Genomic DNA, 14,530 nt, shown 5'->3' with positions numbered 1-14,530 from the left:
ACGAAAACTTATGCCCATTCCATTTCACTACTATAACTAACTGTAGCAGATAATCCTTAGCCATATCTGCAAATCAGTTCCGAACTGTCGAGCTGCGAGTTTTGTACGTTGTGGCCACACATCAAGATATCGTATCTGCTGTGCCATATTGTACCACGGTAGTCTGTATAAAATCATTAACTGTTTTGGGCTGCTGTGCCATCCGGGCAATATTTAGATTACAAATGTAAGGAGCCACTAACATCGTATATTGCCCTCAGGTCCAGTCATCCTGAAGCTGGATGTAGAAGAAGAGAAGCAACTTGACTTCACTAGTCATGTAAATATAACAACCAGTGATCCCTCCATCAGACATCTGGCAGCCTGTGAAAACTCGGCCGAGCTTAAAACCCTCTGTCCAGAAGAATAAGCAAAGCATAAATCAATATAAGACAGCCCGTGACAAGTGAATAGAAGAATTACCTATAGCCCGTGACAAGTGGAATTGTGATCCAATGACGACTAAATCTGCGAGACCTGGATAAGCAGACGGGACTGGCCCGACGTCTTTATTGTGGTGATACGAAGACAGGCTGGCGATGCGCCATGCGACTGCTGCTGCTGATTCTCCTGGGAAGAATTCGACTTGGACTCTCAGGCGGTGACAGCGACACGACCCATGTCCCAGGTCAGTGGTAGGACGGGGAGGCACAGGTCAGCGTCGGGGACATATAGATCCCTGGTCAGTGGCTGAGGGAGGGGGAGGGGGACACAGGTCAGTGTCCAGAGGGGGAGCAGGTCCCAGGATAGTGTCAGGGAGCCACAGTTTCTTAGCCAGAAAACGAACAGCTTACAGCACCTGGGCTGGCAGCGTGAGAAGCAGGTGCCAGGTCAGTGTCTGGTTGCCGGATCTATCCAGGTCATCGTCAGAGTCGAGAGACAGTGGTTAGTGTCAGTGTCAGTGCAGTTAGTGTCATGGGGTAGCGGAGGACGGGATGTCGCCTTAATAAAGGCATGGGTGGTCAGAACAACTGGCATTAAAATATTTGTGGATGTTTATAAGTGCAATCAACATGTACTCTCATCACGCAGGACTGACGTAAAGCATTATACTTTTGAACGTCTTTTGACATAGCTTTATTCTGCTTTTCAGTGAACCCGCTATCGTGCTATTTTTGTGAGAACGTGCAGAATAACTACATCTGCAACCGGTTCGCCATCGACATGCCTTGTCCGCCAGGTGAGTTCTAGCTTAATTTTAACTTGACGCTTGCAATCACTTCATTAACCAGTGGCAGGGGGGGGGGGTTTATCCACCCCTCAGGTTTTTCGGGAATATCTCCGAAACCGCTGAAGCTACGATGCTGAAATTTTCTGACTTTTCCTAAAACTAAATTGGGCACATTCCCTGAAAATTTCAAGTTCATAACTTTACCAGGGGCGGCTCCAGAGCACTGCACACAGAAAAATATTAACACCGTTAGCGGTGTAATTGCACAGTACATATCTGAGCACTTGAGGAAAGTTAATTTAGTCCCTTCCCCGCTTAAATTACTCGCGCTTCTAAATGAACACCAGGGAGAAGGTAATAGAACACTGTTAGGAGGGTTGGGTGTTTTGCTACATGTAGTAAAACACCCAACCCTCCTAACAGTGTTCTATTACCTTCTTCCTGGTGTTCATTTAGAAGCGCGAGTAATTTAAGCGGGGAAGGGACTAAATTAACTTTCCTCAAGTGCTCAGATATGTACTGTGCAATTACACCGCTAACGGTGTTAATATTTTTCTGTGTGTGGGAATTGGGGGGTCCTATTCGTGAAGCGAGTCATTTGGGCGAAGTTCACGATGCTGCACCAGTTTTACGAACAGTGAATAAAAGATATCATGTGATAACAAATACAAAGTTATTGTGCATCCTCTTTTGACACGTTTTTGCTATAATAGGCGGATCCAGGCGTCCAAAAAGGGGGGTTATGTTTTACCTCCCAACATAGGTGCCCTGACACCGCCTATGCATGACCAATACAATTGTAGTCGTTCTCTCATAAGGAAATTGTAACACAACAAGACCATTACCACCCTTTTTAGAAACAGTACCAACAAAAACCTTATTTACTATACTTTTTGTGTACCCCCAATCTCAATGATCTGTATCCGCCTATGATCTTTGAAAATGCATATTTTTAGGATCCATGTGAATTCCTGGTTCATTCTCTATCGATCGGCAAAAGTTGCACTAAGATTGGTTCAGAAACCTGGCCGTGATAAACAGTCTAAAATGTATCTGCAATTTGCCCGTTTTTGCTCCCCCTCTACCCCCCCCCGTTGACATTTTTTAATTTGTATTTTTTAGAAATGTAAATCACGTTGAGCGAAATCGAATGCCGTTTGAATTTTGAAAATCGGCCCGCTAGATCTCGAGATATCAAGGGGGGTCGTAAACAGCCCCCCCCTGCCACTAATAGGGGTAGCCAGGAGCCTGCCACTAATAGGGTTAATACGCTATTTCCATCTCCAAGCTGTGACATTTTGAAGCTGAGGTTCCATGTTAGAGAGCCGACCTTACATCCCTCTGATCGCACTGCACTCGACTACAGCGCGTGGCCCACCACCTCGGACTCTCCGCCCACCCCTATATGGCAGAGCGGGCCCCTGTGGCGGCGCCCGCCGTTTAGGTGCCCTGCTCTGTGGCACGTTCTCCGCAGCGATTGATCACCCAGTGGCGATCAGTGATAATAGATGAGGAGCGCACCGGCCGGCCGCCGACAACTCTTTGGGTATGCTGAACGGACGGTGGGGAGGCAGGAATAGGAAAATATCTGATAAGGCGATAAAAATACTCCCTACTATACACTGGTCACATCTTTGGTAATCCTTCTTCCAATATATGCGCCATAAAATCAATTACTCTAATTGCAAGCTTCGGTATATTTTTTTTTAAAGAAAAAAGTTTTATAGCTTTGTTCATTTGTTCTTTACAGTGGCTGCCCTTCAGAAGACACCACCCACAATGGTCCATTCAATGCGGTGTGTTATCTAAATAGGATCCGCTTGCAGCAATATTGCACAGACCAAACAGCAATCGTCACCGATGGCGGCGAATGTCCGGTCCCAATCTGTTCGCCTCCAGACAATGAATAATTCACGGCAATCTGTGTGTCGGCTCCGTGCCGTCCGGCCAGCCGCGTGTTTTCACACCGATCGCGCCGGAGGGGCTCTCCCACCTGGGTCGGCCGCTCGTTTGCAGAGATTGGCCCAGGCCGCACCGGGCCCTGATTGGCTCTCAGCTCACGTGAACAGTATTGGCCTGCACGGGCCCGCGCTTGAAACTGAGGCACGTGCCCGGCCGGTGGGCTCAGCTTGCTACTGGCTCGTTTCCGCCAGGTCGTAACTTAGAGGGCTCATCCGCGCGACGGGATCGGTAAGGTCGAGGAGGAGAAGGGGAGGGGATGGGAGAAGGCAGGTGCGCTGTAGGGTGAGGGGTCAGAGGGGAGGGTGGTCAGGGGTCAGGGGGTTCATTGTCTCAGCCGCGGAGAAAGGATGGACTGAAGCTGCTCGAACGTTCGAAGAAGTTTAAACTTCTGAAACGAAGGGCAGTTCGTTGAGTTGGTTCACGCAGTTTCTTTGCGGAATGCAATATGCTGGGGGTGTTTGTTGGTCATTATGTGGGACGATGCAGAAGAGAAACTGGTTACCCTTACTGACGTTGCAAAGGGCGGTAATTTCTTAAAATAAATTTGAGATGTAAGGAGTTTCATAAAACAAACCTTTTAACACCCACAAAAAATGTGCTGGTCAGCATGTGCATTGTGCAAAATCCATGAAACATCTGTAAACAAATGATTACAAAAGACTCACGTAAGCGCAAATGTCTTAGGAAAAAGAGAAAATGATCTTATCAACAATTCAGGCCAAATATTCAGTGCGATGTCATCCTATCTTACATCTCCTCAATGCTAGATTAGTTCGGCTAAGTTTCGTAGCCACCCAATGAAAACTTCTTTGCCTGAATTTGACTTCTAGAAGTTCGTGGCCCACACTTGTGTGAGCAGTGGTGGAATGGTGTCCATTTGTAAAATTGCCGTGGTTAAACGTGTCGTAAAATTGCCCAGCGTTGATGACTTTGCGCAACAGGGGGCTCCTGTCTTAGACGAATCGTTTTGTTTGGCTTTTTCAGTTATAAATCGTAAAACCCTGCCACCAAATCTTCTTTGACAGGACTAAAAGTGGAAGGACACATCCTGTAACCTAACCTCAACTGTAAATGAACTAGACAGCACCTACTGTCATCCTAAAACATCTAGGGGAAAGTGGGTGTATTGCGCCCTCCCAACCAATTGCGCCCACCAACATTCCCACGGATTCAATGGCATGTTTAGAATTTTGTGTTCAAAAACATTATTTTCACCACTGGATTGTTCATTTTATGGCCCAAACACTCCCATGAAGCCAATCAGCAAGGCTCATTACGCCATCAAAGATGTTATGGCGTTTTCTTAACTTTTTTGCAGTATTTTGAACCGTTGGCTATAAAAATTTTCAATATTTGTGTGATTTTCAGAGTGATATTTAGAAAGAAAAACTCTTTTTTCATTGTATTTCACTGAAACCGTAAACTTCCTGCAACATCTTTATGATAACTTCTATACTTTTATTAAAAAGTACCTCAATTTTAATTGCGCCCATGGCAATTGCGCCATGGGGGCGCAAATAGAATAATGGTGTAGCTATTGCATCACGACAGTATGAATGCATCATTAACTGATTGCAATAAAGAAGGAGTTCAATGTCAGGCAAGGGAGCAGCCCGCTGTCGTCAGTCCGCAAATTATTTCTCTCGTCAAACTTATAATGCAGCTGCCATTTAGGCTACGACTTGTGGTGTAATTGACAAAATACGACATTTTCAACATAGACTCAGGCGTGAGAAGTGACAGCTATGATAAAAAAAGTAAAAACTGATGCCATTAAGTTGTCATAACGACACAAATTATTAATTTTGAGAAAAACGAGTGAAAATTTAACTGAATAGGCGCATACGTTCACATATATCTAGTCGGTTACAGTACACGTTTTCGTTGCACTTTTACAAGCGTATACGGACACATGTAAAGTTATCTACCTGGGCAAGAAACATCGCGATGTATATCTACATTTATTATTTATCCAGCCTGAATAACATAATAAATGTTTAAGTAAGCCGCAATGACATTAGACTGCCGGGGTGTATGCATTCCGTCTCATTCACTTAGCCATGTTAAAGTATAGGGCGCAATTGGGTTCTAATTGCGCCATCCCCCTGGCGCAATTTACAGCAGTTGTTGGCAAATGCGCCCTTTTGCATGTTTCTGAAAAAGCAGCTGTCAGAAGCAAACGAAACATTCTTTTTTGATCGGGAGGCTCTTAAATCGTAGCCAATGAGCTCCTCTTTGAAATGGTTACCAGTGCATGCTTATATCTCCAGCGGTTTTCTAACAATTAGCGTTTTTCCTTAAGGTGGCGCAATTCACCCTCCTTCCCCTAAGTACACTTCCATCTAGTTCCTGACCAATAATCGGCCCTTTATATTCGGTCCCATGTACTTACCTAATATATCGTGAGGAAACTGAGCGTCGCAAATCTATAATTTGACTTATGACGTCACTGTGAAGTCATTTCAAATTAGATCGACACCAAGTTTGGACACAATCTCGGATAGGTATGCAGAAAAATGCGTGCAAAGTTTCGCTTCTCTGTTTCTTCGTGTTGCGACGATAACGTCGCAAAAGTAAAGGGGAGCAACTATATGCCCCCCCCCCCCCGACGGCCGGCGGGTGGCTCGGAGCCCCAGCGGCCGCCGGGCTAATAAGCTATTCAAGTAATTTCGTATGAAACCTATGTATCTTAGGCTCTGTAAAGCAAAAGTCATTTTAAAATAGGCTTTTAACATGAAAACTTTGCTGTAGGTACTGACCAAATCATTTAGCCAATCATGACGAGATATCTCACGATCTGTATCGATAGAGTAACCAGCGTCATTAGCCGTTTTCACGACGGCCATCTGGTACACATTTGGTGCACATCTGGTACAGATTAGGTGCAGATTTGGTCAAATCAGGTTCAGTGTGTCTCTTAGCAGCTATCAGCTAGGGTTGCACTAATTGCTTATATGCCTGTTTTGTCATATTATCAGAGAGCATCATCGATTAAAACACTTAAATGAATTCATAAAATGAAGATATTTGCTGTAAAAGAAATTAGGTGCAGATTTGGTCAAATCAGGAGCATTCGCCGGATAGTCCGTCGTGAAAACGGCTATTACGTACTTTAAAACAAAGGGTCCTCGCCTGCAGGTACCGAGTTCTGCCGGACGCTGCACATCATGGACAGTGTTGGTGACAGCGTGGTGGTCAACAAGCACTGCGCCTTCGCCGACCAGTGCCGGCCCGACCTGGTGGGATGCCTCGAGCAGGACAGACAGAGCGTGAGTCATGCATCATTGTAGCAATGTAACGTTACCTGCCTAAGCTAAGCAATAAGCATGAATTACGTGTTCCCCCCTGTTTTCATGTATGAAATTTAAATTCATGTGGTCATTATTGTACTCATAAATTCGATTTTTATCACAGCTTTGTATCTGCAGGTGCTCTTCCCCTTCACAACCAGAAAGTGAGTTTTGAACTTTTTCTGCCTTTTCCAGACATGTGTCTCCTGCTGCCAAGCGCCCTACTGCAATGAGTCGGTGCCAACCAATCACAGTAACGCGATAATCGAGCCGGGCCCGACGGCGCCGACCCGAGCTGTGACCTCAGCTGGGTCAAGGTCACAGCGACTCCTCGGAGCAGTCGTTCGGTCGTCGGCCGCGCTCAATGCGGTGCTATCGCTAGTGCTGCTTGTCTTTGATTCCGGCTGAGGCGCTTTCTATGGGTTATAGCTAAATATGTGATCAAAAATATTGTTCAATAGCTTTAGTTTGAATGTAGTTATTTGCTCAAATGTCTTTGTTCCTGTTATGAAGGAAAGGCACCAAGAAACAATGCTTCTCTGTGCATGGTGTTTCTGGCTAGGAGCTCGGTCTTTACGATCTGACACATTCCTTCGCTGTTCGTATTGTCTGGGAGATGATTGATGCATCATGATCAGTGTTTTGCCGGCCTTTATTCTGGATGTAGAAGCACCGAATTCTTTCAGCAGCTCTTCCTCAGGGTCAGCTAAGATCGAGTCCAACAGAATCAGGCATCCGATAGCCAATAGCTACCAGAGATCCTTTAGTATCAGTCTGGTATCAGTAGCAATCTAATGACATTCATACGGTATTTTCGATAACTATACGTTATACCTACTATTGTGGAGTGCTGGTGATGGGAGGCATCCTAATTTAATACATCATCCTAGTGGTACTTACCTGTCACGCTGCATTGAATAAGGAGTGACTTGTTGATGTTCGTATAACACATATTAAGTGTTTCAGATACAACAGCAGTGTTTTGACACGGCGCGTATGAAGCACTTATACGTGTGTGCTTGCGAGCAGTTTGTTTTAACGAATATTTTGACGGCTTTCTTCTAGCTACATACATCTGGAATAAAGATAAATGGTTGAGTGTCATTAATGTGATGTACATTTCTTCATATCACTTGTAATTTAGAAGTGGCTATCATTTGCCCTTGGTCGGTGTCGTCAATTTCCATTTAAGATATACGAGTATATTGTGCAAATAAAGGAAACTTGTTTGCGTTGAGGAAGGCTTTCGCAAAAGATGTTGCGCTGAAGCGCGTCTCACATATTTTTTCTCAATATTCTTTTATGTTAGTCCTTCACATCTTATCGAGACTTCCAGCAAATCCTTTTTTCAGTTGCCTCCCCCAATAAAATTGGGTATCGTTTACCATCAGTTACCTGCATCATTTTTTCATTTTTAGTCTGGTTCTGCTCCCATGTTTTTGTCATTACCATTGTGACATAGTGGATCTACCCTGGCATTATCAAAACATGTTAACCAATGTATATTGACTGTTTTATTGTCAGCTGATTCAGTCAAGAGCTGTGCTGTGTCAAACAAAGTGTTGGATGGTATTGGTAAGAGCGCCGACCATGCCTGTGAGCGCGCAAATCACTGTTATCGCAAGGAATCGACGATATATGATCGCGTGCTACAATATATAAACCCTGCTCCTTGTCAGACTCTGTAATGGTGTCCATGCAACAGTGAGGATTGTGAACGTTCGTACCTGATAGTCGACTTCCCGGCAGTTTTTGTACACACTTCAACCATTTTTTTTTTAACTTGGGTAGGGTTCTCCGGTTACGCGTTTAATGGCAAGTCATCATACGTTTACGACCTTTGTGTTACCCGCTTCTTAACCCGGCAGACGGTGGGCCTCCCAGCCACCTTCGCGCGGTGGGGGGGGGGGGGCATTTTTGTTCGATAGCCCTGTCAAATTTGTCGTTAGAAACCAAATTTCATTGACCTCGGGGCCACCGATGACGTCACAGGTCAAGTCAAAGATAAAATGTTTCACCGTTCACGGGGCTTCTAGGGAAAGCGCTATAACACCGAGTAAAACGCATTTTGTCGAAAATCAGCGATAAGGCGTCAGTTGTCTAGTACATATGTTGCTATTAGAGGTCACTGATCATACCAGGTCAGGTCACAGGTCAGGTCACCAAAGGTCACCAAGGGTCACCACATGAGCCCAACTTTATTAAGGTTATGCGATGCATGTTTTATGGCCAGTTTTTCATTCCAACTCAATGGTGTTGGTTACAAGACCATCAGGCACGGTTTAGGTCACTTTCTGGTGCAGGTCAGGTCAAGGTCAGGTCAAAAAAGGTCAAATTTCAAAGTTGATATTTTTGCATAAAATGGGTATCGATTCGATGCAGCTCGTCACGGGGAGTCTCTAATGGTGGTCTTTGTTTTGCGCTACGAGGTCTAGAATTGCTAAAAATTGAGTTTGAAAATTTGACGTCATCAATTTTGAACAGTTTTTTTGCTATAACTTGGCCAAAAAAAGAGGTATCGATCTCAAATTTAGTATGTAGATAGAAGGTGGTAGGGACTATCACATATATTCCTTTTTTCGAAATTAAAAAAACTTTTTGGATTTTTCTGCTTTTATATTCAAAAAATCTATTTTTTGATTTTTGGGGGTCAAAATAAAAAAAATCGAAAACTCGTAATAGCAGTTTTGTAGCCCTTTTGATTCCACACCTTTTATGTTCGAAACATTTTGCTGTATCTCTAAAGCTGTAGGCCTGACAGCTCTTCCCGCGAAACCTTTTTTTGGTCGAAAATGGCAAAAATGACGTCACTCTGACGTCATTAGCGGCCAACCTATCAAAGCCTTTGGAAAAAAATGGTCACTATGTGCGCTAGCTGCTCCCGGGAGGGCACTGAATTTTGGTGACAATCGGCGCAGCGGTTCTCGAGATATATTGAAAAAAAAACTAAAAATGCTAAAAAACTAAAAACTAAAAACTAAAAAATGCCCCCCCCCCCCACCGCCTGGAAGGTTAATCATAAGAACATTCCTAATAAAAGCATAGTCATAAAAATATAACCGGAATAAAACTAAGCGATTCCCCACGGAAGGACGAATACATAACACGTCACAAATACTCGCCTAAAATAAAACAGTGTTTTCCCACCTACACCTGGCCTCATTGACTTCCAGATGGAGCGCGCCGCCCACGAATGTCATTACCGACACGGGTCGCGTATCTACCAGCCGCCCGTTCTCGCGGGTCAGGTCATTTTCTTGCCGCCGCTCCTCCGGAAACAGTCCGGGTGGGCGGCGCCGGTAGCAGCCCTCGACATCGACAGGCCTCTCACCGAGCGTCGATACCGACACGAGATCCATCACGGCCGGCGGCTCCTAGGTAAGGAGCACGTCGCCGGCAGACCGCAGCGGGCCGACCACAGTCGCCCGGGGCGTCTGGGAAGGAGGGATCCGGGCTGAGTTGGCACGGCTGATGGCGTGCTGCTACTGATGTGTTCTGGCGGTATTACAGCAGGGGCTCGCAGCGACTGGACCAAGGCCGTATGACTGGACTGGTGTGTTTGATGATGTAATTGCGTTTCCGTATTTGGATTATGTATACACAGACATTTCACATATGTACTTTGATAGTTGAAAAAATGATGAAGGAATGAAAGCCGAAAGAAAAACAGGCAGGGGGAATGGTGGAAACTAGAAACATAAACGAAACAACCTTGTTGATAGAAGTTTTTCCTTATTGTTCTACATGGAAGAACGGAAGCGGATTTCGAAGAATTGAAACAAGTACTATTTGATTTATTCTATGCTATTTGATTTAGTTTTCCACCCTGGTCAACTAATGTGGAATAGGTGAAATCATGTGTTTATTGCTTGTTTTAAAAAATCACCTACAGAAAGCATGCTCAGAGGCACAGTCATTTAGTCAAAGTTAAAACGATGGTTGTCCAAATACAACATGAGAGCTAAAATAAATAAATGCATCCACGGAACCTAAAACTTATGACACGTACTTATGCAATCACATGCATAACTATCACAGATATAATATGCCGACGCGTCACCCGCTGGCCAGGTCTGATAATGGTCACAAAAAAATAAAGGCATGATGTAAAAAATGGGGTTATATAACTATTCTATTTTAATTAGCTATTGCTTGAGACAACTGCTAAGATATAGAGAAAAGGTTAATGGAAAACCCTGCATCGTGATCATTACAGAGCATCACTACACAACAGCTGATTTACTCTGGAGATTATCCCCCCTTCACTTGACGACAACAATTCATAACCACTCAGCAAATATTCATCTGTACGAGATAACGAATATCCTTCCCGTCACGCCAACCCCCGGTGACAGATCTGTCTCTGGTCTCCCTTTGGTAGGCTGTCCCGCCTTCATTAGACGTGCAGGTCACACCTGAGTGTCACCAGACGCCATCAAGGCCGGTGGCTTCTTCCAAAGGTGTGCCAGACGCGTGATAAAATATTCCATTTCAGCTCAGACAGGGAGACGTGCAGGAGTCAGGAGTCCCCCCCCCCGTATTCGCCGACACCCGATCCCCCTTTCCGCCAGATATTTCCATTGGTTGATGCGTTTGTTCCTTTTCTGTGGAATTAGAGAGGTTTGAATGCAATGTCTCCTGACAAACTCATCGATTACCTGATGCCATGATGAGTTCAGACGGTGTTTTGCAAATAAAAATAAGTCATTTGATAGCCGTAATTTCAACATGATAGTATTCACGGCTGTGTTTTAGTCGTTATTGCCTGTGACAGCAGCACATTCTGCTTTTTCTGAAAAGGACAGCGCGGACATTAGCAAACCCATACATGTATGTATATGCTTTTAAATATAACCTTATGTTCAATGATTGCGAAACGCAAAAGGTTCCAAAATTAATTACAAAATGAATATATTTCGGACACTGCCCTTCTTCAGTTCAGAATTGCAAATTAAATCATTTAGGAGGTCCTAAATGATTTAATTTGCAATTCTGAACTGAAGAAGGACAGTGTCCGAATTACGGTTCTGCGACACCTGAGCGAGCGTCATTTCAGCGAACGACATTTGAGCGAAGCCTTTTCAGCGATTATCAATTTAACCCTATTCCTGGCGGGGGGGGGGGCCTCAGGAGCCCCCCCCTGAGGTTTTTTGGTTATATCTCCCAAACGCGTTGAGCTAGGAAGCTCAAATTTTCTGACTTTTCCTAAAAGGCTTCTACGCAACATGTCTGAAAATTCTGAGTTGATCTGACCTCAGGTCAGGTCACCAGAGGCGGTTTGGTGACGCTACCTCAGAAAAGTTTGCAATCACGCCAGAGCTAGAGTTTTTGACCGATCAATTTCTTCTCTTCAGGGTTTAGTTAAGGTACTAGTATGTGCAATTTGTATATCTCGGAATTTTGATATCGGTGACCTAAGGTCAGGTCAATTTCGCGACCTCCCCATTATAAGTCAATGGGGGAAAAATCAACTCCCTGTTTTTACCACTAAAACGGGTCGGAATGGCCCCATATACCATACATGACTTCATATACGATCAACCTTCACTACCTTGAGGTCTGTTTTGCTGTTGGGCAGCTGTGAGGTCATGTGACGTCATCAAAGGTCACCAAAGGTTTTTGGCCAATAACTCCGTACAGGAACAAGATACAGACGCGTGGATGGTCTCATTGTGTTCAGCTCGTCAAGACGCATCGAATGATATACATGATGACCTCGAGGTCACGTGACCTGAGGTCAACCTTTGACCTTGACCTTTCGAGGTCAACATATATATCATTCGATGCGGATTGACGAGAGGATCACGATGATGCCCTTAGTTTGTTCCTATCTTGACTAATTCGAAAGTTATTCGAGAAAAACTCTCTCCATATCTAGTGCCGCCATTTTGACTTTTTCGACCCCTGTGACGTCATCTTTGACCTGACCTGAAAATGACCTTAGTAAAAATTGTAGATCTTGGCCGTGCGTATCCGATGCCGTTTACCGCTTGTCGCTATCTTGCTTCGTTCTCGAGATCTCAGGGGGGGGCCGAATCGGCCCCCCCCCGCCAGTTTCTTGTCCCGGCGGAGCCCGCCAGGAATAGGGTTAAGCGATTGACTTTTTCAGCGATTGTCAAGTCGGCGAATTCAATCACAGCGATTATCAACTTAAGCGAGGACCAGAATCAGCGAAACCAGATTGAGCGAATATATGGAGGTCAATGGGGGACCAATTGAGCGAACACAGTTACAGCGAAACCGAACGCGACGGAAGTCAATCATTTGCTACTTTTCGGGAATTCTTGCCCTTGGAAAACCTGCTTGGTACCTATGTGTCATGCTTCAAGCTGCCCGCGGCAAATTAAAAATTTTATTTTAAGCTTGGAAACCACAAAAATATCTGGGCTCATTCTGCAACTTTGATCTGGAAATGTGGAACGTGAGAAGGAATGCCAAGGACCAATAATAAACTCTTGGGATGGCACAGGGGGATCCAGTCTATGTTTCAGGGACCTCACCCAAATATCTGGAAATTCGTACGGTGCTTGGGGCAAGAACAAATTTTAAAACATGGGGAACTGATCCAAATTCAAGCGGGGGAATTTCGCGAAAAACAGCACAAGCAATATGAATCTCTGAACAAACGTTTGGTCATCATTATTGGCAAACAGCAGGGGGGGGGGGGTGAAATCGAACCGCTGTAATTTTTTAGAAATGTGGCATTAAATTTGGAGCTTAATGTCTGAACATTGAATGTGACATCCGCCATCCAGTTACGGATCACCATGAGAAGTTCCGGAAACATTCGTTGTACGAACGCTCGCAAAAGAAAAAGGAAAAACACCGTTACGGGACGATGAAGTGTTTCGCTGAAATGACAGTCGCTCAAACTGTAGTCGACGAAAAAGATGTCGCTGAAACATAGCTTTCGCTTAAATTGATAATCGCTATATTTGATAATCGCTCAATTTGATATTCGCTAAGTTGCCAGTCGCTGAAAATGGTTCGCTCAAATGACGTTCGCTCAAATGACACTCGCTAAAGTCGCTCGCACCGCCGAATTATTCCGAAATATATTTATTTTGTAATCAATTTTGGAACCTTTTGCATTTCGCAATCATTGAACATAAGGTTATATTTAAAAGCATAAATATGTCATAATGCTGTTCATACAAGTACCTACTTCACCATTTACTTGCAAACCCATACATGCTTAAATCTGTATATTATCTGCAGTGTGAATACGTGCGTAATATTCTCTAACATTTTACAGTTTGTCGATATTTAATATCAACAAATATATCAACTGAAAACATGTTATGGTAATATACAGGGTGATTTTTTTTTAACTGTTAAAAAGTAAACGTCAATGGTGGTCCCTAAATCGAAAAATCTTGTGCAAAAAAGCAATGCACGTGATAGATAAATCTGGGACATTTTGTATGGTGCACATGATTTGTCCATTTTAACCGAAGGCCTCGGCCCCAATGGAGCCTGAAAATGTCCCACCAATCGGGCACGCATGGTCCACCGCCGTTCAGTAAGGAATGACACAAAACGATGATTTTGAAGCATTGAGGCAGTTCGAAGCATACGATCATCAAGGAGATACCTCAGAAAGACGTTAAATAATGAAGGAACAACCTTGTAGTCATAAATGACCTTCAAACGGTCCATCTGGCGTATGTGCAACCTCTGAAGAATCAGTCTTCAGGGAGAAACAAAAAACAGCGAAGCAGACACCACCAGGGCCGCCAGTAGCAAAATCCTCGACCTGCCTTTTCTAGATTTCTAGTTTTTGGACCCAGGAATGGCAGATATAACAAGAAAACATTGGAAATATCTGGCAGAGCTGAAAATGGGTGATAGGAGCCTTTTCAGTCCGCCTAATGAGCATGGGAGTCCATGGTACTGTTTAACACGTGCTCAGGCGGGCTGATTCGTGTCGATGAGAGAGGGGGTAACTTCAAGCACAAGTAAAATACACGATGGACGTTCCTTCACATCGTGTCTGCATGAAATCAAAATGTCCCAGAATGCTGGTCATGCTGGTATATAATTTTACCATATATATTTGCATTTTAAC

At 44.2% G+C, this 14,530-nt stretch overlaps 2 protein-coding genes across 2 annotated transcripts in view; one reads left to right on the top strand and one right to left on the bottom strand.

The window, feature by feature from the left end:
* Positions 1 to 14,530, bottom strand: part of LOC122363858 (cytoplasmic protein NCK1-like) — a 117,553-nt gene that overhangs the window by 49,518 nt on the left and 53,505 nt on the right. The gene's annotated exons all lie outside the window — the stretch shown is intronic.
* Positions 266 to 6,907, top strand: LOC122363859 (ly6/PLAUR domain-containing protein 6B-like). The gene is made up of 4 exons (XM_043333657.1): positions 266 to 667; positions 1,133 to 1,219; positions 6,311 to 6,441; positions 6,658 to 6,907. The coding sequence occupies exons 1-4, from the start codon at positions 586 to 588 to the stop codon at positions 6,868 to 6,870; spliced, it is 513 nt and encodes a 170-aa protein (XP_043189592.1). The 5' UTR covers positions 266 to 585; the 3' UTR covers positions 6,871 to 6,907.

This window comes from Amphibalanus amphitrite, unplaced genomic scaffold, assembly GCF_019059575.1.
Source record: "Amphibalanus amphitrite isolate SeventyFive unplaced genomic scaffold, NRLGWU_Aamphi_draft 000644F_arrow, whole genome shotgun sequence".
NCBI classification, from domain to species: domain Eukaryota; kingdom Metazoa; phylum Arthropoda; class Thecostraca; order Balanomorpha; family Balanidae; genus Amphibalanus; species Amphibalanus amphitrite.
The sequence above is the reverse complement of the archived record's forward strand: the minus strand, read 5'-3'. Positions and strand labels throughout refer to the sequence as shown.